Source organism: Lonchura striata, chromosome Z (genome assembly GCF_050655825.1).
Source record: "Lonchura striata isolate lonStrDom1 chromosome Z, ASM5065582v1, whole genome shotgun sequence".
Taxonomy (NCBI): Eukaryota; Metazoa; Chordata; class Aves; order Passeriformes; family Estrildidae; genus Lonchura; species Lonchura striata.
In genome coordinates this window covers 85,068,262-85,092,500 of record NC_140740.1, presented here as the reverse complement: position 1 = coordinate 85,092,500, position 24,239 = coordinate 85,068,262, and the positions used below count along the sequence as shown (strand labels likewise).

At 41.9% G+C, this 24,239-nt stretch overlaps 1 protein-coding gene across 2 annotated transcripts in view; it reads left to right on the top strand.

Moving 5' to 3' along the window:
• The window catches only part of SKOR2 (SKI family transcriptional corepressor 2), a 31,598-nt gene extending 12,347 nt beyond the window's left edge, over positions 1-19,251 (top strand). The window contains exons 5-9 of one of the 2 annotated variants that reach the window (XM_077790297.2): positions 5,607-5,672; positions 6,059-6,157; positions 10,040-10,107; positions 17,900-17,964; positions 19,120-19,251. In XM_077790297.2, coding sequence (XP_077646423.2) covers positions 5,607-5,672; positions 6,059-6,157; positions 10,040-10,107; positions 17,900-17,962 — 296 coding nt within the window. In that variant the 3' untranslated portion in view covers positions 17,963-17,964; positions 19,120-19,251. Of the gene's footprint in view, positions 1-5,606; positions 5,673-6,058; positions 6,158-10,039; positions 10,108-17,899 lie in introns of both variants that reach the window. The other variant, XM_085568039.1, reaches the window with a different exon arrangement.
• The last annotated feature ends 4,988 nt before the right edge of the window (positions 19,252-24,239 follow it).

Below are 24,239 nucleotides of genomic sequence, written 5' to 3'. Positions count from 1 at the left end.
TGGTTGTCAAACCATTTTGCAGAATATCCTTAACATAACTTCATATGTTTTTGATTTGCTTAAAGCCCTGCCTTCCTAATAAGGTTAAGGAAGATGAAGTGGTCCTGGGAATTCCTCTCGATGTGAGATGGACTTGTATTTATATATTAAACCTACTAAAGAGAGTCTCAAAACAAAAAGCAGGGTTTTCTGTGCCAGGGACGGTTGTTTCTGGGTGAAAATGTTGGCTTCCTGGTCTCAGTGTGTCAATGAACTCGCAGATCCACAGCAGAGTTCTTTCCAAGGCTGAAATAGATACAGGCTTGAGGATCCCACAGCCGTTCGTCCTGCACAGCCAGAAAACTGCCAGTGAAAATCCCCCTTCCTTCCCTGCCAGGCAGGGCTTGGAAAGAACTCAAAGTTATTCAAAATCCCATGGCAGTTTTGAGAGGTAACTGTGACTAACTTACGTAACTGGTCTATTTTCCTTGGGTTTGCCACCCCGACCCTCCTTCATCGGTGGGAGTTGAAGGGTAGGAGAACATTGCAAGGCTCTGTGTTCCTTAAAGAAAAGTGGAGTTCTGCAAGCTGTTCCTCACCAAATCGAATTATTAATCTATTTTCTTGAGAAAGGAGAGCCCTAAAAATGGGTGTTAATAAACACCTTCTCAAATCTTGCTGCAATTTCCCTGATTTTTTTTTTATCTTTGCTTTGCCGGCAGTTTCAGAAAAAATCAGGCTGGAAATGGTGAGCCTGGTTTCCTTTATTTACCCTTAAATATATTCTCGGGGCAACTCTGCTAATACTGCAATTGCTGTATATTTAAAATACTTTATAGAGGGTTGAAAACAGCCCGGCGTTTACTATGCAGGAGGCTGGATGGTTGTATAGTCTTAACTGGGATAAGTTGACAGCATTGGATACAGAAGTTAAATGACTTTAAATTTTATTATGGAAGCATTTGCAAAGAAGTTAAAAGTTTACAAGATGAAGTTTCAGATATGGGATCCAGCGCTGCATATTAGTACATTAGATTGTGTATAAATACATGGATCAGCACGACAGATAAATCTGCAGACGGATGTAGGACTGCATCCTTATTAATCCTCTTTTAATCATTAAAAAAGGATAGATCATAGTTGAATTTCTTTATTTTTTGCAATTCTCTTAATATTAGGTGTATTTTGCTCATTTTTTAAAGCCTCATGTTCTGGAATTTGGTGAACATATTACTGTCCATTTAAAACAAACGAAGAATTTGACATTTTCTAGCTTTTGTGCTTCTAAAATAAAATTATGAAATAATTCTCAGATGTATGAATAAGGTTCAGACCAAAAGCCAACAGATTCCTTATCTCTTTTAAACATTTCAGCATTTTAGGTTGGTAACGCCTAGGTTTGTGAGTGTTTAGTTTGAAATCCTGAATCTATTTTTCCTCTCTGTTAGTACTTCAATGCGGATGTTTTTTAATCAGATGTTCATGTTTTAAACTTTAAATGGATGTTACAAATGAAGATTTATCTTGGCATAAAAAGGAAGTAGTTTGTTTTAAATTTAAATCACTTTTGGGGACAAATTGCCATTTGAAACTCCAGATTTTTTAAGACATTTATCTGCCCTGGTGCACAAAAACACTTAAAAAAATGCTTATTCCTAAAGTAGGCATATTTTGCCAACTCCTGAATAGCCTATTGATTATTCCCCCCAGAAGTAGCATGAATAGACAGGATGCATGAATATTTTCAGTAAGTTTAGAATTTCTTCAGGACATACACAAGAGCTCTGCATGTCTTAGGTCTTTAATTTCAGATGCAGAGGGTGCCTCTGGAGCGCTGAAAGTCTGCTGGTTTGCATCTGCCTATATTTTTTTCTAAGTGGATATAAATGTATATATCTATATATTTATATCCAGAAGACACCAGCAACTTTTTGCTGTGATCTTTGTGTCTGCAGACAGTACTTCTCTCCAGCTGAAGATATTAGTGGGTGTTTAAGTTGTAATGGACCAGGAGTGCTGTGGGCTTCACAGTGACAGTGGTGAGGTGCAGAGCTTTTGGCAGATGTGGTAGGCTCTGCAAAGCACAGTGGCTGTCCAGGAATGGCAGGGATGAAGTGGACAAGAGAAAGAGGAGATGGTTCTACATGACATGATCTGAAACCTCAGGTGTGGTCAGGATTTTGGAGGGCATGAGCTGGGGACCAGGTGCGGGGCATAGAAATGGGAGAATGGAATTATGTATGTATATATATTCCCAGACCATCCATGCTCTGTGCTAGACATTGAGGTAGCTGAGTTCTCTGGGACTGAGTGGAATATTTTTTAGCTGTTCTTCAGAAACTGTTCTGAGAGCTTTCTGGGGAAGGATTGCAGGAGGTGGCAGAGCATGAGGGGGTAACCTGGCTATGTCTGGCTTGGCTTTTTTTTTTTTTTTTTTTTACAGTAAGGGCAAAGTGCATTTCTTTTGAGGAGGATAGGTTCAGAAATGTTGAAGATCTATATGTTAAAAATTCAAATCTTAAGCTGCTCCAGTGGATGCAGAGCTGATAAAATGGCGGTGCTGCAGGAGCTGAGGTGCCAGCGTCCAACCCTGGAACCTCTGTTTTTCACAGTGCCAATTTTTGAACAATTTTGAGCATCAGTGTTCACACTCCAGGTTAAGAAAGCCATTTGTGCCTTTATTCCAGAAAAACATTGTCTGTGCACCCGAGCTTGTGGGGAAGAACCAAGGCACCCAAAGCTTTTGCTGAGGAAATTTAAGTGGCCTGCAAATATTTCACCCTCTTTCCCCCTATCCAAGAGATGAGGGAGGCACAGTTTGATTTTCCTGAACAAACTGAAATAGTCTTTCCTAAAGGAAATCTCCGTGTCCATACAGAGGGGTGGCACAGCTTTCGGTCCTGCTGCTGTAAATGCTGCAAGTTTTTGTGCAGACAAGGCCCAGGAGAGTTATGGTGGAGCTATTAAGAGGGAAAGTGATTTTTTTCTTAGACTGATTAAAATTCTTTGGGTTTCTGTTTGTTTGTTTTTAAACACCTATTTAGCTTTTAATTAACATTTAAGAGAAGGGAAGCTGGTTAAATATTCAATACCTCCTCCCTTTCAATTAAGGTAGAACAGTACACGATGCATGATGAGGCCTCTGGGAAGTAGGGAAAAATGGAGAAGAGCAGGGCCCTGATTATTATTTTCAGGGGGACAGGAAAGGTGAAACACATCTGATTATTACTGCCATTAACAATAATATTTTTTTTAAACATCAGAAAACAGTTTAGAAATGCAATTCTTTAAAATAATTAAATGTGTCCTGTCTTTGGCCTTTAAATACCTCCATTTTTCCACTCCCATTCTTTACTTATTTCAGGTGCAAGCATGGTGGATTTTCTAATAGGCCTTTTTCAGTAGCTTAGTAGAGAGGCTGCAGATGCTGGGGAAGTTATTCTTCATGCTACATGCCCTTATCTTCATTTTGATGCAGTTCTTTCTGTCCCAGCGAGTCAGCAGCCTCAAAATGTACAGTCCTGGGAGCTCAACCAAGCAAGGGAGAAAGAGCTGTATTGTCACCATACTCTAGTCTCTTCCCCTTTCCCTTCCTTCTCCTTGAAAAATCCAGTTACCTTCTGTCTATGAGTCTGTTATCCCTCAAAACTGCACATAAAGCATGCAGAAAAGGGCGCCTCAATGGAAAAAATGGGTTGGGAATATTCTAGTATTTGTAATTCAACAAATTCGCCCTTCCTAAACTTAAATTCCTCCCTTTTGATTTAGTGCACCCTAATTTATCTGACAAAAAAATTTTGTTTTGATGGCCATCCAGTTTAAAAAAGGATAATTCTGGCTAAAAAAAAACCCAACAAATCCATTTTATGTTGTGGAAACCCCTCAAACCACTGCCCAAAAGGTGATATATTTTGAAGCCTGCTATGTCTTCTACTGTGGTGAGACAGCTTACCTGTGGAAAATACTTCATTTTCACCAAATATCCCACAAAAATGATTTTTTTTTTTTTTGTTTAAATCACCATGTTACATAAATGAGTTTCTGAAATGGAATTGCTGGCACCAGATACCAGTTGTGTAAATGTATGTGTCTGAATGAGTGGTTGCTTTTTGGCTTTTTTTTAAGGAATTAAGAGAGTGGAGATGCTAAAATGCAGAGCTATTGGATAGGTTTCATATGCTATAACTTCAAGGTTTACTGGATATGGGATTGCATTGATTTTTAAAAACAGGAAAAAATGCTTTGCAAAAAGATTTCTGACTGCATCTGTTGCAAGACTTTCCAATTCAACTTTAAAATTAGCCTATTGTGATGACACAATAATTTTTAAAGTAGCTGTTGTATGTTGTCCGATGACCTATTCCAGTGCTATGGATTTAATGTTTTAAAAAAGAAAAAACAAATGAAACATCAAAACCCAAGGTATTTTCTCCATAAACCTCTCTTCTAACTACATAAACACATTAATATATTTATATACATATCTCTTGTGATTACTTATCAGCAGAGTTAATGATGTGTATTTACTGGCTGGACTAAAACAAGAATTAATCCAATTAGTTCAATAATTGGTTATTTACCAAATATTTTCTTAATTATTGAGGGTCCATTTGTACTTCAGCTGTAAATAACAGAAATTCTCCCATCAATTTCAGCTAAAGTGATATTGTATTATTTTTTTTAAAAAGTTTTTCATAGCTTTTATAGAAGCAATTCATAGAAGTCAAAAGAAAAAATTTTGGAAGGAAGCTTTTATAGAAGCAATTCATAGAAGTCACAGGAAAAATTGTGCAGTTGCAGAGGATAGTGAAAGTAACACCTTCCGTCGGAAGGTTCAGTTTTCAAGTCAGGCTGTCATTCAGGTGAACTTCACAACTTGTGATTTTTTTTTTTTAAATTTAATTCCATTTGTAGACAAAAAATTAGGTTGGAGGAAGTAACATGCATGTGTCTGGAAATAGCCAACTTCTGTTACGTTGAAAATTCTGTACTATAATATGATTAAAAGTTGATGTGAGCAACCAAAGACAGGAGTCCCTCAATTGGCTGACCCCGGAGATGTATCCTTTATATGCAAATACCACTAATGTCAATTTTATCTCAGCTGGATATAAATTATATCCAGTTGCAACACACCCATGCCATGGAGCTCTGGAAGATGATAAAGCTGAAGAGCTGATGAAGGCAAAAAGGCATTTTTCCTGTGGATTTTGGAACAGGGTCCTGCCTGGATGGAGAGCACGGGCTTCCCGCTGAGAGGAGAAGAGATGAGACTGTAGAGAAAGATCTTCCCTTTTCTCTGCCTCTGATAAGAATCTTCAAGAGAGGGGTTAGAGGGAAAGGAGGAATCAGCTCAGCAAGAAGAATATCAAGGAGACATCAGATGTTGTCTGCAAGATTCCATGCTGTAGGCAGATAGTTCACTGAACTAGAGAAAATACGAATTCACAAATATTTGTGCTATGCACCCAGAAGTCTGTAGACAAACCTCGATTTTACTCTTTCTTTATATTTTTGCCCCTTTTATTTCCTCTCCAGATTCTCTGAAGCAGATGAGTAGTAAGGACAGCACTGACAAAAAGCACTATCAGTAAATCAATAACTTTTTTTTTTTTCTTTTTTTTAAGGAGAACACACACAAGAAACTAATTCACCTCATTCTCTGAAGAAGGATGTGGAAAATATGGGGAAAGGTAAAATAAATAAGGCCTCTTACATTATAAAACTGCTCTTTGTTTTAATAGAATATGAGGATAATAGGGGGCACTTTTGTTCTGTGCCATATTTTAAGCTTGTCAAGTAACATATGAATAATATATGGACCTTTGGGTGGATATAATTGAGATTAATGCATATATATCAATCAATACATGACACTGTAATATAATACTTTAAAATAATATATTACATTGATTTATATTCATGGCTTTCTGCACAAAATCTATGGTAGGTCTATGCAACACTTTTTTTTTTTTAATAAGCACTAAAATATTTTGTCTTAGAGTAATGAATTGCTCTGCAACTGTTCTTTCAAGAATTATTTATTCAGATTATCAAAACCACTTTTTCTCTTTGTTAGAGGAACTCCAGAAGGTTCTGTTTGAGCAGATCGACCTACGGAGGAGGCTGGAACAGGAATTCCAGGTGTTGAAAGGAAACGCATCTTTCCCAGTCTTCAGTAAGACACAAAATCTGTGGTTTTGGTGTTGTGTGTGTACGTGGTTGGTTGCTGCCAGGCTGATAAAATGAGACAGGTTCTCAGTTTTGCTGCCATGATCTTGGGCTTAGTTGGGCTGAGTCCAGTTTGGGCAGGGCTTGGAGCAAATTGGGATGGTGGGAGGCGTCCCCAGGGTCGGAATGAGGTGATTTTTGAGGTCCTTTTCTACCCCTGCAGCTGCCCAAGCAGGGTCTTTTGTGGGGAAAACACAAAGCTGGATGTTTTTTAGGTATGCATTCTACTAGTTTTGATAGCACTGATTAGAGTGAGTAAACATGAACTCATCTGGATCCTCACGGGGTACAGTGAGGTTGGTGTCTCAGCCAGCACCTCAGGGGCTACTGAAGACAAGATGCTTAATCCTCGTTTTCAGGAGGTTCCTAATACTCATTTTCAGGAGGTTCTAGCTGATGCTGGAGAATTGATCTGGCCTTTTTAAGGAGTAGAAATTCCTGCTTGGATTTTTCCCATTGGGAGAGGCCATTTGAGATGACCCTTCCACCCCGGCCGCTGAGTGGGGGTGCTGCTGCCCAGGGCGATGGAGTGTGCAGGGTATATCTCAAATAAAACAAAATGGGCACTGAGCAGGGTTTTTGGGAAGCTGCCAGAAGGCTGGGCTGATTGTACAGGGATGTGGAAAAAGACCCCTTGGCTGGGATCTCTCGAATGACACTGCAGCAATGGCAGTAAGATTTTTCCAGGAGGAATTCCACTTGGATCAGGATGATCCCACCAGGAAAAGAGGGAACACAGATAGCATTTTCCTGTTGTTCAAAGAAAATTTGCTTGTTCCCTTTCTGTAGCATCAGATAGGTAAGTTCAGGGAAGCAAGGAAGTGTGAGGACTCTGGGAATGACTCCATCTTTGTCTTGAATATTGAAATATGTAGGCAGCTCCATCCATAAAGAAGAGTCACTTGACATGATACAGATATTAATGAAAGGAGCATAACCTCATCCTTCAGAATAAATCCAGTCATTACTTGGGTTTGGGAGTGAGGTAATTTTCAAATAATTCGTGGGGATCAAAATGCTGCTGTGTGGTATTGGTGAAATGGCATCTTGGACTTTTGCCATTCAAGTCTCTTATTTATCCTTTTGTTCTTCTACAGTAAAATTAATGCTCTGTCTTTGCCATGTAAATAAACACTGCAATTAAACCACATGAAATACAATTCAAATAAAAGAAAAGAACAAGTACGGCCGACCAAGGAAGTGGTGACTGCTGCATGCTGGCTTGAAAAATATGTGGTTTCAATGTACCACAAAGTAGTGGTCAATTTTCTTCAGGATTAAAATAGAAAACAGATAATGTGCTATAAACCATACCTACAAGTGACCGTAAAGCCTATTTACAGATTTAGATTTACCAAAAAAACCCACCCCTCCTCCGCATGTAATAAAACAAGAAAAAAAGAGTCTTTGTAAAGCAATTTAGTGTAAATCTATGTTGAGGGTGTTTTGTCCTCTATTGTATTGTATGTTCTATCACAAGAGAGGGGGCCTGTTCCAGGCTCTTGCTGTTGGGCTGTTGCTTTAGGTCAGGTATTAGAATGGTATTGGTTTCTTGGGCAGGGATGAGCCAGGGAGAGAAGTTTTTGGAGATCCAGCTAAAGGAAAGTTGAGGTAAAATTTAAATTTTGAATGAAAGCTCACCCCTGTTTCAGCTGGAAGGCAACATGTGAGATGTGGAAGGCATCACCATTTCTCTCTGGAAAATGCTTCTGTCAGGTTGCCTGCAGTGAGCTCTAGAGTCACCTCTTTCGGGTCCTCCACTTGGAACTGAGCACATTTGGGGTGTTATACCTTCACAGCATCAAGCCACTACTCACAACAGGGCTGTGCAGTAAATGCTTTTTAGTTTCAGAGTTCTCCTCCCATTTAAATCACTGTTAAATGAGAACTGAGCTTATTTGCAAGTTCTCTTAGCAGAGTTATGCTGCAGTCTTCTCTGTGGCTTCTTGAACCTGTTTGAAACACTGAGATAATTTATAAAACAGCAAGACCTTGTATTTTTCACCTTGCTGTTGTGCTTGAAAGCTGCAGGTGAAATAAATTTCAGCAAAGAAATTTACCTTTGCTTTTGAGACCTCTCAATGCAGAGATCACTAAAATAAAATTAAAAAAAAATATTAAAAATTCAGATCACATTTAGAAAGTCAAAGCATTTGCTGTCCTGATAAAAATGCAAGTATTTTTGCATAGTGACAGTGTGTTCTCCTGGAGCCCTGCTATGGTTTGTGCCCTCCGTGTCGGCTGCTCCGCGTTCTGTCCATCTGCATTTTTTAAACAATGTGGCAGTAAAATGGCGGAGACGCAGTCTGGGTACTTAAAGTATTTAATTTTGTGTTAAGAAAGCTATTTAAATATTCATATCTTTTCTCCTGGGTACTGCTTATGGCTTTGTCTGTGAGCATTTGGACTCGAGTAAATGCTGCCGGAAAAAAAACACTGTCCCTACCATTAACACTCCATCTCCACCGTGAGCTTGGACATTTGCTGTGCAGGGTTGAGCAAGATCCCTGAGCTGTTTGTTTGGAGAGGTGATGAGCCCATGAAGAGGCAGCTGGGAGGAAAGTGTTGAGGGAAAAAAGGAATTTCTCCTTAAAGCCTACCCAGAGTGAAGCTGGAGGACCTCAGTTGCAACTATCAGCCTTTATTGACCAGGACAGGAGGCAGTTACCTTTTTATACTGCGTGGTTTTTTGGGGGTGCTAGGAAAAGAGGAATTGTAAATCTGCTGTACTTTTGTTGGCTTATTTTTCTGAGCATGTTGGAGCACCGGGAACAGGCTTAACAGTTCTCTGGGAATTTACTGGAAATCTGGAGAACTTCATTGAGATAATGTCACCAGATCATTCTCAATGTGGTTATGCTGGACTCCTGAGGGCTTCAGCTTGCCAAAATTTCTCACTCTTACCCTGTTTCATTGCTCTTTCCATGCTTCCTTTTTTTTAAACAACAACTTCACCATTCAGAGAGGAAAAAGTTCTTTTTTAAGACAGGGACAGAGCTCTGCCCCCTTGCTTTTTCTTCCAGGACGGGCTTGTTACCTGGATCAAAATTGTAGTGGTTCAGATGGGTTTTCTTTCCTCTTCAGTTTGCACCCTGACCTTCATCAGGCAGCTCTTGGAGATCTTTGGTTCTTGTCAGTAGTTTTTTTATATTCTTATTTTTCCCACCACCAACAGGAATGTTAAGGAACACGGAGCATCAGTTAATCTTCTAACAAATTTTGTCTGTTAGGAGGAAAATCAGGGAAGGAGGATCCACTGGAGCAGGAAGGCCAGCCTGTGCTGTAACCCAGGATCTCTCTTTCAAAGACTTTCTCCCTTCCAAATCCCACGTCACTCTTTATGGAGCTTCAGTTTTGTTCAAAGCCGTCAGCACAATGCTACAAACCACAAATCAAACCCTGCATCCTTGAACGCTTTCTCCTCTCACATGCTGGACATCGCTGTTGATGTCAACAGATTTATGCCAAAGCAAAGAAAGCAGTTTCTGCTCTTCTCTTCAGGGCCTGCAAAACTTTGACTAATGACTGCAGAGCCTCGCCTGAGTAGGAAAATACCTGGGAAAAAAAGCTAGCAACACAAACTTAGCATCCTACATTTTCTGATGGGCGAGGTAGCGAAGTCTAATTTTTGCACATTTTTTGTGCTGTCAGTGGTGTCTCCTATTAGACACATATTTGTTAGGTGCATGTTTTAATTGAGCGAAGGACTTTTGTAATGCTTTGTGATTCCTCAGTAGTGACTGGGTTTGGTTTAGCTTGATTGGTGTCAATTCTGCCGTCTGGTCTCTGTTTTAATTATTGCACCTACATTTTTCCCCCCCTCATACAGACAATTTCCAAGATCAGATGAAGCGGGAGCTGGCGTACAGAGAAGAAATGGTGCAGCAGCTACAAATCGTAAGTTTAATTTCTCTGGTAAAATTGTCTTGAGCTGCTGCTTTGTGTTTCTTAAGTGCAAACCTCAGTTTTTCCTTTGTGAGCCATGTAGATCCACCAAGCTCCTATTGCCTTATTACCAAGCTCCTATTGCCTTATATATAGCAAGAGGTAAACACGCAGTTCTCAGCTGGTTTGGAGCCCAATTACCTGGAGATTTACTTTCGTACAGTAACCAGATGGGTCTTCATGTTTCAACTAAACAAAATGTGTTGACTCAACACGGAGAGGTGCTTCTGCGGAGAGGAGCAGGGAGGAGTGAATCAGTAAACTTTGAGCAGTTGAATGTTTCTGCCTAGGGAATCAGCTCAATCCCTGCTTCTCACCAGAAAATAAACCTTAGGATGTGTATTTTTCTCATTTCAGACACTAGAAGAAGTGCTTAACTCAGCAGTAAAGGATCAAGTTGCCAAAACACAGTTCAGTGCAGGCACACATTACTGTTGGGTCTCTTGCTTGTTTTTTTTAAAACCAAGAGGGATTTTGCCTGTGTGCTAGTGCAGCTCTAGATCATCACATCCAACTGTGTTGTTTTGAAAAGCTGACTTTCTTAATCTGGTGCAAGCAAAGGGGCTGGAGCATGAGAAGCTGTTCCACACTCAAATAAGTGAATGCTTAGTGTGGTTTCAAGAGCAGGGCACGGCGAGGCTGTCAACTAACGCTTGCTTTGCTGATGCTTCCTCTGTGCTCATTCTGACATTGTTCAACAGGGTTTTGTTTTGGAGGCAAGCTTGGCAAACCTCCCCATTTCTCTGAATCAGCCCTGTGCTCCCCCATTGAAATTTTCCTTCTGCTTGTCACGGTGCAGAGGAGGCATTGCCCAGCCTCCTGATACTGTCATTTTCTAAATGATGGGTTAGGACATAAAAGTAAATTTGAAGGCCAGGATTGTCAAACTTGTGCTCTGATGTTCAGAGGCATTTAGGACTGGCCTTATTTTTAGAGCTGTTTAGAGGAACGTGTCCCGTTCCTGCTGACTGCAGAGATTTCAATGAGAGATGGAGGGTGTTTGAAAGAGGTTGTGGAGGAAACTCAGGTCCAGAATACCTCTGGGTGTTTTTTTGCAGCTGGTCTCCACTCTTTTCCTTTAATGTGCTCAGCCGTTACTGTGTCCCCCTTTGTGTCCCGATGACAGGCAGGAAGTTTGACTTGACCTGTGAATTTTGTTGTCACAGAAAATTCTAATTAGGATGCCATCCTGAAAAGCACTTTTCTCTGCTGCTTTGGACTTGAGGCAGGTCACCAGTTGAATTTCCTGCTGCAAAGAATTTCTAAGCACAAAGTTTATGGGCCCACCCGAGTCCTTATCTCTTGAGTCAGCTGAAGTTGGAGCTAACTAACTCTGCCTCCCAGGGAGAGAATGGATCACCTCTGCCATTCACCTTGTGGCCTTGTGGTGAAGTTGTTTCTGGAATTGGATATCCCAGACCTCCAGCAAGGCAGCTGTGGTGGTTCTCCTGAATTTCTTGGGCAGGAAAATAAATATTATCAAGTAATTACACCCCTTTCACTTACTGATTTGTGCTATGGACAGACTAAGAGTCATTTAATCGTTAAACAGAGCTGTCTGAATGTATTTACAGAGAATAATTGCAATATTTAATGTGCTGCACCAACAACTCAGGACCTCTTTGCTCCCTATATATGCCTTAGTTTAATTATTACTAATGGAAATGTTGTGGATTCACCAATAAGTGTTCATGCTCATATTTGTGGGGCAGGCTGTGATCAGTGAGACTGATAAAAAGATGTTTGTATGAAAAACTGAGAGACTGCTGCAAATAATGAGCGTGTTTGCCAAAATGGGTGCAGAAATCTTCAGAGATGTCTTGGCTGATAACTGAAATGGAGTCAGCACTTTTGAGGTGATAATCCCTGCAGTGGCTTTAATTCATTTGTGGGCATATATCTTGTATGTTTATATCTAGAATTAAGATTAATGAACTGAATGTGGTAATGATAGAACTACTTTGGCCTTCCAGGGTTATTGCATGGATGAATTGGTGCAGAATACACAAAAACGTGTCTGCTTCTGATTTTTTTTTTAATTGGTGTTGTTTTGTTTTTAACTGGTGCTTTTAGGTGATTTTTTTGTACATGAGATGCTGCACTACTACTTTAACTGGGCTTTAACCTAATTTTCTTATTAACATAGAAGTACAAAGAGAAAAGCAGAAGCATTTCATTCATACTGAAGTCATAGTTTTACATAGACCTTCATAGGTGTATGCTTTGTAGTACTAAGATCAAAATTTATTGATGGAACTAGCCACACAACTTGACTTAATTGCTTTAAAAAATTATTTTACAAAAAATACCCCTCCCTGGAGTTAGGTTTTTGGGGTTTTTCTGGGGGGGTTTTTTTGGCTCTTCTCACTGCTGAAGATATACAACTTAAATTAGTCCTTCCTGAATATCCCCGGAAAGATTTAAGAGCTCTGTGGATGTGGCACTTGGGGACACTGGTTAGTGTGGGCTGGGCAGTGCGGGGAAAATTGTTGGATTTGAGTATCCTGGATGGCTTTTCCAACCTAAATGATTCTCTCATTCCTGATCCCCTGTAACTGTGGGTACCAGAAGTAGGTTTTTCCAGAATGATCGTTTCACTCACCCTGAATTTTAAAATCAGACTTTAAAATAAATTGACCCAGCGTGTTTGCTGTTTCGGAAATATCTGTAATAGAAGCTGAATGTAACCAAGAAAAAACTATCAACCAATTATCATTGCATTTTTGCTTTTTGTCCCGTTTTTTGGGGAGATTCTTCCCCGTTTTGGGAGCGATCCGTCGCAGCGCGGCCCGCGGGTGCCCTCTGCCGCCCGCCGGCCGCCACTGCAGCGGCGGGCGCGCTGAACCCGCGCTCCAAACTCGGCTTAAATTAAGCGAGGCTCAATCAGCGACCCCGCTGCTGCTGCTGCTGCTCTGCCCGAGCCGCAATCGAAAGATAATAATATCCCACGGCCTTCTGAAAGCCAGGAGTAAGGCTCGGGTCGCTGGGAAAACGTGGTGGGTCCTGTTCTCTTACACCTTCGCTGCTGGATGTTGGGTTCTTGGCAGGCAGCCTGGCTCGGTGGGTTGCTGGAGCAGCGGGTTGATGCGTGGTCCTTAGTTTTGATGAAAATCACACAATGAGTATAGCTACAAGTGGCCGCTGTAGGTCACCTAGTCCCAGCTCCCTGCTCGAGGGGAGTCCCCCAGAGCTCATTGTTCAGAACAGTTCTCCTGGCAAATTTCGAGCACCTCCAGTGAGGAAGGATCCACAACCTCTCCATGCAGATTGTTCCAGTAAGGAATTTCTTCCTGATGTACAGGTGGAACTTCCAGAGTTTCAGTTTTCAGAGTTTTCAGAGTGTCTGAAAAAGCTACCTGAAGTTTTGCAAGGAAATTTTGCAACCTGTTTGTGCCAGGTTCTCAGCTGAATGGAAACAATCAATCATCATATTTAACAAGAAAATGGATCTTAGACCCCTGGATGCATTTATCTGTTCCTCCTCTTGCAAAGTGCTGTCTCCCAAATTGGCTGAGTGCAGGGCATGTACGTGGAGATCATATATAAAATATGGATTTTGCATGCAGATCCTGTTGTGCCAGGGAAGGTTTAAAGTGGATATTAGGAAAATTTTCTTCACTGTCAAGTACTGAGGTCAGGTGTTCAGAGCAGAGGTGGAGCCCCATCCCTGGAGGGGTTTAAAGGCCATGTGGATGTGGCACTTGGGGACATGGGTCAGTGGTGAGCTGGGCATTGGTGGAATGGTTGGCCTCAATTGTCTTAGAGATCTTTTTGAACTTGAAAGGTTCAAATTCTGAGATTCTGAGGATCATCCAAGCTCAGGTGGTGTTCATCACCCATGGTGGTTTAGATCACTGGGTGATGATCAATCACCCTAATTTTACATTGAGGTAAAAATGACAGGTTTCTGAGGTGTGTTAGAAATGTGAAACACTCAGGCAGGCCTTTGTCATTCTGAGTTGCATGAAAAATGATGGTTTGGTTTTGTTTGGGATATTTTAATTAGGTTTTGCTCCCATGAACTGATTTCCTCCTTACCAACCTCACTTTGGGCTGATAATAATGTTCAGATCTCAGAACTGGATCCATCTGGAACTCTTCTGTGTTTTATGGCTTTCTGCTCTCAGTGCTCCTTTAAATCAGCTCTGTTCTTTGGAGTCAGGCAATAAAATAAATCAGGAGCTATCTCTCTGCAAATCTGATTTCCATATCTGCATAATCTTTCACCCTGATCCTTAAAGACTGACAAGGAACATTTAAAAGAAGGGGGAAAAAAAATCTACCATGTGGTAAATGTTGGTAAATCTTCACAGGCATGAGAGCCTGTTCCTCGGGGTCGCACTATAATTTAGAAGAGCACCAGTAGTTATAATTCTTACTTTACATTGTTTATGGAAAGCTGGTGCTTTTGTGCAACTAATGTATTCATTATCCAAACAAGAAGTACCCACATTTCTGTGTGGGGAGATCTTGGTTTTCAAAAGCAGGAAATGGGAAATGGCAGTGCTTCAGTGCCATTTGTGACTTCTGTGCTTGGCCTGAAGTGGTGCAGCTCAGGTGATTGTCCTTGACAAGAATGCAAACAGTTGTTCAGCAGAATGACTCTCAGATTTCTTGAGTGGCATCTTGTGCTGAAGTGCCTGCTCACAGCACACACATAATGACAGGCAAAACAACATTGCTGGAATGCTGTGTTCTGTGTCCTCAAAAGGATCATCCCTGATTGTCTACAGGAAAGTGAGCTGCTTTCACCAGAATTTCATTTCTTGCTGTTGGCTTTTTATTTTTTTTTTTTCCTAAGACAGGTGAGCAAAACTTGTATCTTGACAACAGATGCGGATGTGCCACGGTACAGGATGGAGCTGTGCCTCTTTCTCCATTAAATTCAAATGTTAAAGAAAAGGATGCCTTGTAGAAATTTAAGAAGAATGCTTTTTTCCTTTAGAATCTGCAGAAATTCAGATCAAAAATGGGTGTGGATATACAGGGAGCCACAAGCCAGCCTCAGCTACTGCATGAGTGCAAAGTAGTTTTTCTAAGCAACAGAAGGCAGGGTGATGTAAAATCATGTACCTTGTCAGAGATGGGATGCAGAGCTGAAGCCCCTGAAAGAGGCTGAAGCTGAAGCTACTTTGATATGTGAGTGTGCATAACAGGGATCAGACAGGACTTCAGAAATTACTCCCCAGTTCTCCATTCCCTGTGCTTTGGTTCGAGTCATGGAGCAGGCTCCAGGCTTGCTGACTGGGTTCCTTCCAGGTAGAACAAATGGGGATGTGTTCCAGGAATGCACATGGGACTCCTATTGAGTACCAGGACTACACTGGAGTCAGCCAGTAGGAAAAAAGATTCAGTGTCCATATTACATTTTTATTGGAGATTCTCTTCAGATATGCTCTCATTGTATTTCCTACAAATGTGGACCTGGTCATGAAAACTGGGTTTATTTGTTGTTGTTGTTGTTGTTGTTGTTTTTGTTGTTGTTTTTGTTGTTGTTTTTGTTGTTGTTTTTGTTGTTGTTTTTGTTTTTTGTTTTTTGTTTGTTTGTTTTAGTGTTTGTTTTTTTCTGCTTTAAACCCAGCTGCCTTCATTTTTGTTATTTCTGTGCACCCTTTGAAAAGGGCCACCCCTTGCATCTCTGTGCCCTTTTGGGTACTGTCCTGCCCTCATCACAGCAGCCCCCATGGATGCACAGAGAGGGACTGTGGTGCCAGGAGAGCCCTAAATCCTCTTCCACCACAGCATCGGAGTTACCAAATGCTCTGACAACAACAGAAATAGAAGATGACATTGTAGGCGATTTAACTAATGGAGAAAGTAGTCATTTCCCTGTCGAACACCCACCTCTCCCACTGCCATCAATTACCAGGAGATCAGCTAAAACAACACACGCTAGAAAGACACCAGTGTGCCAAATATAGCGGAGAAGTGGATTAAGAACAGTTAATTTCTGACAGAACGTACCCCACTGTATTATCTAGGTCAGTACAGCTTGGGAGGTGTCCTATATAATTTGTGGCCATGCAAACCCAAGTTGGCCTTGGTGAGTGGGAGAGAGGCAGGAATCAGCTGGTCCCAGCAGGTCCCAGCTGGAACGTGCTGATTTTTTTGTGCAGTTTGTTTGTGGCTCCTTTTTGCATCCAAACCATGGCCAGGGTGATCAGGGAAGCAGCTCCCCTGCACCCCCATCTCTGCTGCAGCTTGGGAAGGAGTTTTGCAGCCTTTGCAAGCACCGTGTCCTGAAGGCAGCTCTGCCTGGGGACGTGGTGGAGGGGACAGCTCTGTTTCTTGGGGGGAACTGGCCACAAGCTTCCTGATCCCTATTATCTTCTGTCAAGGGAAGGGATTATAAGAGTAGTCAGGCAAAACACCTGGAATCTTGTTTTTTTCTGGTCATCAGTGGTTCATGCACTCACATATCCCTTTTCCCAGGGCTGTGCAGGGGGGAAGCAGTGTGCCCCTGTGAAAGACTTCTGCTTTCATTCAGCCACAGACACTGCTCCATCCTGTGCTGCTGCTTTCAGCCAGATTGACCTCCTTTCCCAAAAAATGAAAGGGTTAGCTCCTCAGCTTCAAAAGACTCTCTCTTTCCTCTCATCCCGATCCTTCCCTCCTCTTTTTCCTTATTAAGGTGGGCAGGGGTGGGTAAGTCTCTCAATGCCTTTGCAGTCACGATGCTTTACCCCAGCCCAGAGGTGTGCTGGGCACAGTTCACACAAACACCCTCATAATGGATGGGAATCATGTACTTAAAAGCAAAACAGGGATGTACAGGAGCATGTGGGGATACGGACACAAATTCACTGTGTCTAGGTGTGTGGGGCAGGTTGCTTGAACTCTCTGTGTTTGCCCATCCGCTGCTTCTGCTGTTTGTGCAGGTTAAGGCCTTGATCCTGACATAATTGTCAGCTTGCAGTAGCATATTTGACATTATTTGGAGTGCCTGGCAGCAGAAGCAGGTCAGCTCAGTGTGCAGCAGCACCTAGGAGTGCAGAGACGCAGAATTTTTTTGATCTCCCAGCCTGAATTCCTCCAGCAGTCCCTCCAAAAGTCATCATCAAAAAATTTGTAGCCACTTAGATTCCCAGCTAAGGGGAAATCTCAGAGCAATTTAGTTTTGTTGCATTCTAAAGGCCCAGCACTGAGGAAGAGCAGCCTTGTAATGCATTCCCAGTGGCCAATGAGCACATCATCCCACTTTGTTTCTAAATATAACTGTGTTCCCTAATATGCCCATGTTCTCTGTTTTTCTTTAATTATTTGTTCCACTTCAGTGGCTTCCCTTCAGATTGGTGCAAGTTGGAGATAACTATTATGAACTTCCTAATTACGGGGATATAAATACACGAAGTCTCACGCTCCCAACCTGCTGTATTGTGGCTGTGCAGGGATCAGTGTGCATTGCCTGATCTGTCATACACACTGCTGATTTTTATGATCTCACAGGTGGCTTTATCCTTTGCCAGCTTCTGATATAAACAAAGCATCAGAATGCATCTTTTTCACTGAATTTTAAGATTCTATCTGTTGTTTTCATTCCGGCCATTTTTTATTTTATTTCTGCTTCAACCTCCCTGAGGTTTCATAAATAGTTGGACCTTTATATTTAAGGTGTTGTTTCCTACGATTCCTCCCTATTTTCAGGAAGAAAAACAAAACATTTAATTTTCAGGGATTCCCAGCTTGGGTGTTTCATTAGCCAAACCTTGGCTTGAGCAGTGTCTCTGTTTCTGTGTCATTCCAGATTCCCTATGCAGCAAGCTTGATCAGGAAAGAAAAGCTCGGTGCACACCTCAGCAAAAGCTAAAGGTGAGCTTGTGAAAAAGGGACTTAATTCCACTTGGCCTGGCTGCCTGTGCTCCTCTGCAGCAGGAATTAAGAGGATCATTCTGTTGTTTGATGGGGCTGGTTCTGGTAAATTACACGTGGCACAAATTATGAGGCTTCACTGGGGTGGGATGTCGTGCTGGGAGCTGACCCATGGATCCTGCAGTGACAGGACAAAGGCTTCAAACTAGTAGCTTTAAATTAAACATTAAAGTAGCTTTAAATTAAATTTTATGAAGGAATTCTTTCCTGTGATGGGGTGAGGACTTGGCAGAAGGTGCCCAGAGCAGCTGTGGCTGCCCCATCCCTGGAAGTGTCCAAGGCCAGATTGGATGGGGCTTGGGCACCCTGAGATAGTGGAAGGTGTCCTGCCCATGGCAGGGGTAGGATGAAGGGATCTTTAAAGTTCTTTTCAACCCAAACCATTTCATGGCTCTAACTGCCTGAGCATGTGCTTTTCCTGACACTGAAAAGTCATCAAGGTCAAGGTACCTTCAGTAAAAGGAAGGAAGGAAACACCATGGCATTCAGAGTGCAAAAAAATTGTTCATGCTCCAGGTAGGAAGGAGTTTTTCTGCCCTCAATGGAACTCCTTTAGCTCCAGAAAAAGCAGTACATAGCATATTTTGGGTGTCTCACAGAACTGTAGTTCAGTGTCCTATAGAAGGCAATTATCCTGCTGCTCACAGGCAGGGCTTCCTAAACCAAACACTGCATTTTTCAGGACTGTCTATTGGAAGGATTGATTTGGTAGAAACACCACCTGTATCATCAGTGACCAGGGATATATTAGTTTTAGGTGCTGAAGTATTAACATTTAAATGACATTCTCTTGGTTTTTTTTCCTGGTAAAAGAAGAAGATTAGGGATTGGAGACAGAAGCCAAAAGCTGGTAGCCCTGCTACTGTGTTATGCCAGAAAATCTGGCTTGTGGATTGACTAAAAAAATCCATGAGAAATAGGGGAATTTGAAAAAGAAGAGCTGGTAGAGCAGGTGACCTACGTGCATCCCTTTCTCAAGGGTTGTAAATAAATGTCATAATTCTGTCACTCTCTCAAACTTTGGCTTAATGTTGATAACACTTTCTCTCTCTTTCTCTTTTTCTCCCTCTTTTTTTTTTTTTTTCCCACTCCCAGAAGCACAGGAGCTTTTGCAGCTGTTACCTTATAAGTTATAACGCAGTCAGAAACCTGACTTGTATATAGACTGTGAAATGGAAGTGTTTGGGGATCTAAATAAAAAAAAAAATCAGGTTCCTCTGAACCTAAGGACAAGTGACCTCATAGTATCATGGACAACCATGTCAAATAGAATGTAGCAGCCATTTATTAGTAAACACAAAACAACAACAACAAAAAAAATGCCTGTCCTTGATATTTTTTTCTTTTTTTTTTTTTTTTTGGTGGTACCAAAGTTTAAGTCTTTGTGTTTTTAGAAGGACTATTGAGCTTGATAGAAGAAATAAATGCTTTTGAATCGTGCAGATAAGCTGTGAAAGGAACTACTGGTCCTTTCAATGCCACAGGCACTGACAACATCTGCCAGTTCACCTTTTGCTTTGGAATAGTGATTGTTTTATGGAAGGAAATGAACATCTCACCAGATGGGCCAGAACCACGTTTGGATGGACGGGTGGACAGATGGAAGGATGGATAGAGCAGCGTTAGCCATACACAGTGCTTTTTAAAAGCAGTCTGGAGATTCTCACACCCCTCTCCCTCTCTCCCCTTCCCCCCTCTGGTATTTTGCCTGCTGTATGAATTACGATTGTACTCCTCTGGAAATATTTTACAATTTACTATTGAGTGTAATTAAGAATATAATCACTGTTATCAAAAAAGGTATTTAACTCTGTTGTAGTTTCTTTATCATTCATGTGGATAAAAAGTCTATAATAAAAAAAAAAAAGAAAAGTATGAGATAATAGTTGAGCTTCCCTGTAATTTAATGCCATGCTTAGTCCACTGAAGAAAACGGCTGGGAAATTTATCCCAAATAATTACTTTTCAGAAGTATTTTAATTCACAAATAATATGCTGAAGAGTTCCATGGAGGAAATTTCTGCCTCTGGTTATTTTGAAAACGCTCAGAAGAAGTAGATTTAGTACAATTTCAGGATGTGCCTTGTGGATCCACAGCAATAAATCAGTTGATTTTGAAGACTGCAGCCATATTCCCCAGGTCTTTCCCTGGTGACCTGCAGCACCCTGATTCTCAGGGCTTTCCTGAGTGAATCCATCTCCTTGCTGAAGGTCTTGGTCCCAAACTCAAAGGATCTTCCAAACCAGAACAGCACCACCAGCATCCAAAAGTGGTTTTAGCCATGCCCAGCAGAGTTCTTCGCTCAATATTCCCAGCAAATTCCCAGCAAACTCCTGTGAGATTAAATCATCTGTCTTTACAGTTCCTTGGTGCAGCTGGCAGAGCTGGGAGGCAGGGGAGGAAGGGCACAGCTAGTTTTCATGCCTTCCCCTGCACAATTTACTCTGGTGTTAGGTGAGCTGACAAGACTCACTGAACCAACAGAATTAAGGCTTTTGTATGGAAAAAAAAAAAAAAAGGCAGCAAAACTACCAGAAAAGCTGGGCCAGGGAAGTTCAAATTTTCACCTGTACCCGTTGCCTTTCCCCAGGAACAGAGGAAATCAGATACTTTGTGTAAGCACATCAGTAATTAGAGATATGTTCCCAGAATATTGTTTTAACTACTAATGATTTACTGCTTACGGGTTTTCTGACCTCGACGTGATGTCTTGCTTTTAGTAACCCCTAGTGGATTTTTTTTTTCTTCCATGAACACAACCAGTGACTTTTAAGGCCTAGGCACGCTTTTAGCAGATTACAGCATCTTGTGGCAATAAACTCCACAGCTTAAATACAGCTTGTGGGGAAAAAAGAGAAAACCAGCTTCTGATGATTGAGCTGCCAAATTTAGCCTCATTTTATGTGCTGGGCTTCTTGTACTGGATGAGACAAATTGCCTGCAGAATACTGGCCATTCCTATCCACTTTCTCCATGTCTGACATGATTTCATAGGCATCTATCAAGCCTTTTTGGCCATCATTTTCCAGATTAAGTTGTAGTCATCCCTCCAGCATGAGCAGCCCCATAGCTCTGTAGTCCTCACATCCCTTTTCCCAACCAGGTGCATCCTTTATGAGATGCAGAAATAGATGTGCAGAATACTCAGGGCACAGGATCCTCTGTAGATTATTGCACAGAGTGACAGTGTGCTGCTTTCTGTGATGAATGGACCCGGCTGCAGGGCGGTGGTAAAATCTCTTACCACTATAGATCAAAAGTTTTGCCCAGACATAAAGTAATCCCATTGCTCAATAAGAAATTACCTCCCTAATGGCTTCTGAGTGCCAGAGCTCCTGGATGTGGTCAGGCGTTCAGAGCAGCCCTCGTTGTCCCTCACCATTTGAGAACCAGCTTGTTCAGGCCCAGGAGCAGACACAAAGCACCGAAAGCAGATTTATTTGTTTTCTTCTCCCAGCTCAGCAGTGTTCAGGCTGTTGTGTTCCCCAGGGACTTTCCAGAGTGCAGCCGTGTGTGCTGGTGCAGTTGTGGAACCGTGCATTAAATGCACAGCTCACACAAATAAATAGGCAACAAATGCACTTCAGACTGATCACTCAGACTCTAAATGTCCAATTTCCACTTGGTTATTTATGCCCATTCTGGAAATGGAAGCACCATTTGCCTGGTTGGTAGCTGATTCACAGGCCACAATGGCAAAAGCTGTGATGGAACATATATCTCAGAGATAAGCATGAATGAGGTGTTTTGAATTAAAAAATAATTCCTCATGCTGATAAAGGTCAAGAACATGATTCTGGAAAACAAATAAAGAGAGGCCTCCACCTAAACAAATCACTTGGATAAATATCCATGGAAGCTCCTTATCACCAGTGGCTTTTTGTTTGCTTTCCTCTTGTGGCAAAGCTTGTACACATTAAAGTGAAAAGGATCCCATTAAACACTGTTGTGCTTCACCAACTCAACCTTTCCACCAGCTGGCATCACAAATAAAAGTTTAAAAAAAAGGAAAATGGAAGATTTTCCCAGTAGCTGGCATGGTTGTATCTGCAGCACACATAACTTGTGTCTACAGAAATTGACTTGAACTCAGCTCCCTCCCTGCAGTGGCCTTGAGAGGTTGTGCTTGAGCCCAATGGGGAGCACTTCCCAGTGTGGCTGAGGAGCCACCCCAGCCTGTCCTGATGGCAGTTTGGAAGTGCCCAAAGTGGCCAGGGAAGTGTCCAAAGTGGCCAGGGAAGTGTCCAAAGTGGCCAGGGAAGTGGCGCAGGCCTTCCCTGGGCTGGAAGGGGACAGTGCCGTGGTGTGGCCACGCGGGGATGGTCCCAGTCCCAGTTTGCTCACACAGAGCAGCACTGCTGCTGCCCTTGGTGCAAAATGAATGACGTGTTGGTGTGGAAAATAAACACTCAGGTTTTCTGACATGTGACACGCAGCTTGTCAACACCTTGAAGAAACCTGCGTAAGTGACCAAACATCGCCTCCACCGCTGTTATCACAAGAGAGGCAAAGGGTAACAGCGGTCTCACAGGCCTTGGTTTTAGCCTTCTGGACACCAAAATCCCCTGAGCATGGCAAAACCCACAGCACAGGCTACACACTGAGCTGTGATTTGAGTTTCGGAATGGAATGAGAGTATTACATTTACCCCACACAGCTGTGTGTCCATGAGCTGCCCACAACACCTCCCAGGGGGGCTCTGTGCTCGAGTTGTGGTGGTGTTTCTACAGGACCTAGGGCTTGCATTGTTTGCTTCTGAGGTACTTTAGCACAGCTATTTATGTTGGTGAAGAAGTGCACCAAGCAAAAGCATGAAGATACGTGCTTTCACTTATTCCAGGAAATGGGAACAGACCTTCTCTCAGCACCAAAACTTTATGTGCCTTCAAGCCATCTCACTCAAAGACCCTTTCTACATTTTGCTGACCTTGCTGTAACATGGAAGGTGCAATCTGCACAATTCTGGAATGGTTTGGGTTGGAAGGGGTCTTAAATCTCATCCAGTTCCATGCCCTGCCAAGAGCAAAGACATTTTCCACTAGCTCATGCTGCTCCAAGCCACATCCAACCCGGCCTTGTGAGCAGACAGCATATCTGAGAATTTACTGCTTTCCAGATTGATCACATTGATGAATAAATACCTTGAAATAAATACCTGTATGATTATTTTAAAAAAAGGTATCTCTGACTTCAAGGTAAAGATCAAGTAAAGATCAGGAAGTTTTGTCTGAGCTGGGCATGGCACTTATTAATAGCAAAACAAAAAAATGCTACACCTTTTCTTTCATATTACTGATTAAGTAAATTCCTGTGCCTTTTAAAGTTCAGATTTCCTCGGGGTTATTTTTCCCATTCCATAGATGTTTATGTAGTGTAAAACTTGAGGCAGCTGTGCCAAAGGTTTGGTATAAATTTTGCAGTGTACAAAAATAGCTACTCCTCAAAAAAACAGTGTTTTCCAGGGTGTATCACTGAAGAATTTACAAGAAGAAATTTAAGTGTTTTCTCTGACCCTCTATGATAAAATCTTTCACCCTGCTGGCTTTTAAAGCAGAATCACTGCGCTGAGAAAAGCTGCTGGGAGAGCTCCTCTAGGACATACCACTGTTTTCCTATCATCTCCTGTAGTTTTTCTTTCCTCCAGGAGGTTTGTCCATGGAGTTTATGCCCAAATGAGCATAGCAGGGGTTTGGAACAAGATGGGCTTCAAGGTCCCTTCTAACCCATATGATGCTGTGAGTCTGTAATTCTAAATGTATTTTGACACTGTTTTAACCAGCTGCTTTGGATTATTCAGTACAATTTTGAGAGGAATTTTTTTTTTCCACTACAGTAATATTATCCTTGATGCATACCCTCATATATGAATTTTTTTATCTCAAAAGTGCTAGCCAGGTGTTCACTAGTAAGTCCCAGAGCAGATAAAAGACCTACAGTGGTGCTGAGAAGCTCTGTCCTTGCACAGAGCTCATGTCTTTGAGACCTGTGGTGTGTGGCCTTATGCACACCTGGCAGCCTGTCCTGGTCTCACTGGGGTTGTTGTTATCCATGCTGGCAGTTTTCAGTGGTGGAACTGCACCCAAGCCACGTGAGATAAGGTGTTTCTGTAGGAAAGAGCTGCCCCCTCCTCCTCCACCACAGCTCCCCATACTGTGATCTCAAGCTTCTCCAGAAAACTGAGTTTGGGGTGAGGTGACACCAGGATAAAAAAGAA